At 55.5% G+C, this 3,707-nt stretch overlaps 1 protein-coding gene across 1 annotated transcript; it reads left to right on the top strand.

The window, feature by feature from the left end:
• The first annotated feature begins 1,992 nt into the window (after window positions 1-1,992).
• Window positions 1,993-3,492, top strand: SCGB3A1 (secretoglobin, family 3A, member 1). Its single transcript, XM_008572511.1, has 3 exons — window positions 1,993-2,047; window positions 2,815-3,038; window positions 3,421-3,492. The coding sequence occupies exons 1-3, from the start codon at window positions 1,993-1,995 to the stop codon at window positions 3,442-3,444; spliced, it is 303 nt and encodes a 100-aa protein (XP_008570733.1). The 3' UTR covers window positions 3,445-3,492.
• Window positions 3,493-3,707: the final 215 nt, after the last annotated feature.

Below are 3,707 nucleotides of genomic sequence, written 5' to 3'. Positions count from 1 at the left end.
TGTATAATCGATTTTGATTCAATAAATAAAATAAATTTTTAAAAAAATCATATTGTACACCATAAGTATATACAATTTTTGTCAATTAAAAACAATAAACATTACAAAATAAAAATAAAGATAAATAATATTCTCCTTGTCCGACTGAAACTTTGTACCCTTTGACCAACATCTCCCAATCTCCCTTCTCCCAGCCCAGTAACCACCACTCTGCTCTGTGCTTCTAGGAGTTGGACTTTTTCAGATTCCACACATTAGTGAGATCATGCAGTGTTTGTCTTCTGTGCCTGGCTCACCTCATTGGTTTTATATATTTATTGATTTGTTTATTTTTAATTTTTATTTTTTAAAAGATGACCGGTAAGGGGATCTTAACCCTCGACGTGGTGTTGTCAGCACTGCGCTCACCCAGCGAGCCATGCGCTGGCCTCACCTCATTGGTTTTAAACTGGGAGAAATTTCTCCACTTTGTCCACAGTTTCCTTCTGACCTTCCTTCTGGCCCTCTCTCAAGAAATGGCCTCCACTCTGGGGAGCCCTCAGGCCTCGTGTGGTCATAGAAAGCCCACCCTGCTCTTGCCACCCTCTCCAGAGCCCTCTGCCTATGGCCTGGGGGGAGATGGTCGTTGCACCTGCTGGCCCAGGCTTTCCAGTAGAGTGGCTGGCCATTTGGTAAATGCCCCCTTGAGAGGACAAGGCTCGGGCATGCTGGTTGCAGCCACAGGGACTGCTGTGTCCATAGGAACACAGACGGCCTTGCCTCCTCAGCAGCATTCCTTCCAGAAAGTCCCTTGGAAGGTGGTGAATGTTCACAAGTTGAAAATGTATTTCCTATTGAAATGACTTCCACAATGACCAACAAAAACATACATTACCAAACTCCAGGTTTATAATGCAAAAATTTCTCAAAGAAAAGTATAAGAAACGAGCAGAAACCATGTGAATGTGCACACACCAGTCACAGCTTTTAACAAGCCACAAGGGCTGCGGGCGGGATCTGGTCACGGTGTGGGTCTTCAGTTATGGCCATGGCAGCTTGAGGGGGCTGGAGACCCTCCCAGGCCACAAAGTTGAAGCCCTGCTCGCCAGTCATGGTAGAGGAATTCCACGTCAGGCCCTCTTTTCAACGCGCCTGTTTCAGTGGCATAAACATGTTTTGCTCTTCATCTGTCATACTCGTGTAAACTCAGGAATGTGCCAGGGCCATCCACCAGCACGGAGACTGATTTCAAAGACAGAAAAATGTCCCGGGTCCTTCTGTTCACATTAGTGCTTGCCTGTGGTCCAACCAGGGAGGTGGCCAGGAGTAAGACCTGATCACTCCGGGGGACCACATGGAGTTTCCTCTCTCTGGTACCTCAACCAACCTGGCTTCCCCAGGACTGGAAGAAGCCAGGAGGACCCCCATTGAGTGACATTTCCATGGTCTGAGGTTGGGGACCCCCACCTCAATCTGGGGTCACAGACATGCTGATTCATAGCTGGCTCTGCAGTCTCCAGTCCTGGGACCTGCGCACATCACCCAGCCCCTCCTAGTATATTGTAATAACCCATGTGGGGAGCCCCTTCCCGACCTGGGCCTGCGTCCCAGGCCTGCTGGCTCACCAGCCCACTGCACTGCTAAGAGGGCCAGCAGGGGTCAGACCGCAAAGCAAAGGTACAGGCCTGGGTGGGCCTCGTGGGGACAAAACACAGCCTCTGTTCCCACTCTCAGGAGAAGGGCCCAGCTCTCTGGCCCAGGAGACCCTGCCAAGAGGAAGTCCCCAAGATCTGAGCAGGGTAAGGGGGCATGGGCTTCCCAGGGCCCACTGTCCAGAGCAGGAAGTTGGCTGGGGCTCTGCCTATTAGCTGAGCAAACAATACAGTTCTCAGGAAGATGGACTGTGGCCCCAGCCCTGGAGAGGGGTGAGGACAGGGTATATGAAGCCCTTGGGGCTGGGCTCTGGGAAGGTTGGTTTGGATCCCGGGAGTGTCCACTTAGCCCCACTCCACCATGAAGCTCGCTGCTGCCCTCCTGGTGCTCTGCGTGGTCCTGCTCAGTGACTCTAGTGAGTGCCCTGGGGGCCTTGGCTCCCAGCCCCTGCATTGTGGGAAACTGGAGAGTCAGCACCTGTTCTTCCCGGGCCCCCACTCCAGCCAGTCCCAACCCTGCTGCCTCCACCTCCTGGGTGCCAGGCTGGTCCTTCCAGCCTCGCCTCTGGTGCTCCCCTGCTTACCACATCCCAGGGCTCTCTGGCCTTCACCATCCTGTGGCCCTTGAGGTCATTTGGGGTCTGCCCTACCTGAGCCCTATAGCCACCTCTCATGCCCCCACCCACGTCGGGTTTCTCTTCCTCACCTGCCAACATCAGGCTAGTGCAAGTGCTGGCCCTGGTCTGGGGACACCCCTCTGTTCTCTGACTCTGACATTCTGGTGAATGTCCCCTCATCCTTTGAGGCACAGTGCAAGTGTCCCCTCCTCTGGAAAGCCTGCCTCAGAGCCTACACAGAGTTCATCTGTCCTTCCTCCACCCTCAGGTCACTTCCAATGTCCCTCTCTGCAGCGATCTCCTCACTGGGCCATGGCTGTCTGTTTACCTGGCCACTTCTCCCAACCAACTGGGAGTGCTGCAGAGCTGGGGCTGGGCAGATTCATCTTTGTGTCCCCTGGGGTCGGCACAGGGCAGCCATCAGCCAGGAATGAGTGGCAGTCAGAGATGTTGGGCGGGATGCAGAGGTTCCCTTGGGAACCTCCTGGAGCAGACAGGTCCTCAGCAGGCCTCTTGGGGACCACCCACATCCAGGTGAGTGATTCTTCCCTGCTGTGTGTTTGCAGCTGCTGCTTTCTTGGTGGACTCAGTGGCCAAGCCTGTGGCCCAACCTGCAGCTGCACTGGAGTCTGCCGTGGGGGCCATGGCCAACCCCCTTTTCAACCAGCTCAATCCCCTGAAGTTCATGCTGACTAGCCTGGGGATCCCCGTAGAGCACCTCATAGAGGGCTCCAGGAAGTGTGTGACTGATCTGGGCCCTGAGGCCATGGGGGCCATGAAGAGTCTCCTGGTAACAAAGGCACCCTGGGCACCCTCCCTCCCCAACTAGGCATCCTGGCCCCATATCAGGGAAACCTTGCTCCCATCTCGCTCCACCAAGATCTGCCCTTGGGAGAAGCTCGGAGTCCTGGGGTGTGGAACCAGTTGACCATATCTGAACTGCGGGGGGGCTGCAAAGGGCCCAAGGGGTCACCTCTCATGGGGAGGCTGCCAGTGGGCTGTGGCATTTTGTCCCAGCGCCCACTCCCAATCCACCACACGGGAACCCTCCCCAGAGCCAACAGCTGCACCCTCCTTCCCACCTGAGCTCCATCGGGTGTCCAGGGCCTGGCCTCAGCTCTCCTCAGTGGCAGAGTGGAGGCACACGCTCAAGCTTGGCGTTTCCTTTCCAGGGGGCCCTGACACTCTTTGGCTGAGCTAAGGTTGGAGTAGCCTTACCTGAGGACAAGAGGCTGCCCACCCACAGGGGCTGGAAACCCTGCTGCCCAGTCCTGAACGTCCATTCTTCTCCCCATCTCTCTCAATAAATGTGGTTAGAAGCACATTTGGGGTTGATGTTTTCCTGACTGACTGCTAATCACCATAGGAGTCCGAGAGCACCGTGCCCCCGGTTATGTGAGGAGTGTGTGTGTGTGGGGGGGGGGGGGGGGGGGGGGGGGGGGGGGGGGGGGGGGGGGGG

The sequence above is a fragment of the Galeopterus variegatus genome, unplaced genomic scaffold (genome assembly GCF_000696425.1).
Source record: "Galeopterus variegatus unplaced genomic scaffold, G_variegatus-3.0.2 Scaffold797, whole genome shotgun sequence".
Taxonomy (NCBI): Eukaryota; Metazoa; Chordata; class Mammalia; order Dermoptera; family Cynocephalidae; genus Galeopterus; species Galeopterus variegatus.
Note: the sequence above shows the minus strand (reverse complement) of the source record. Positions and strands in the feature narration are given on the sequence as shown.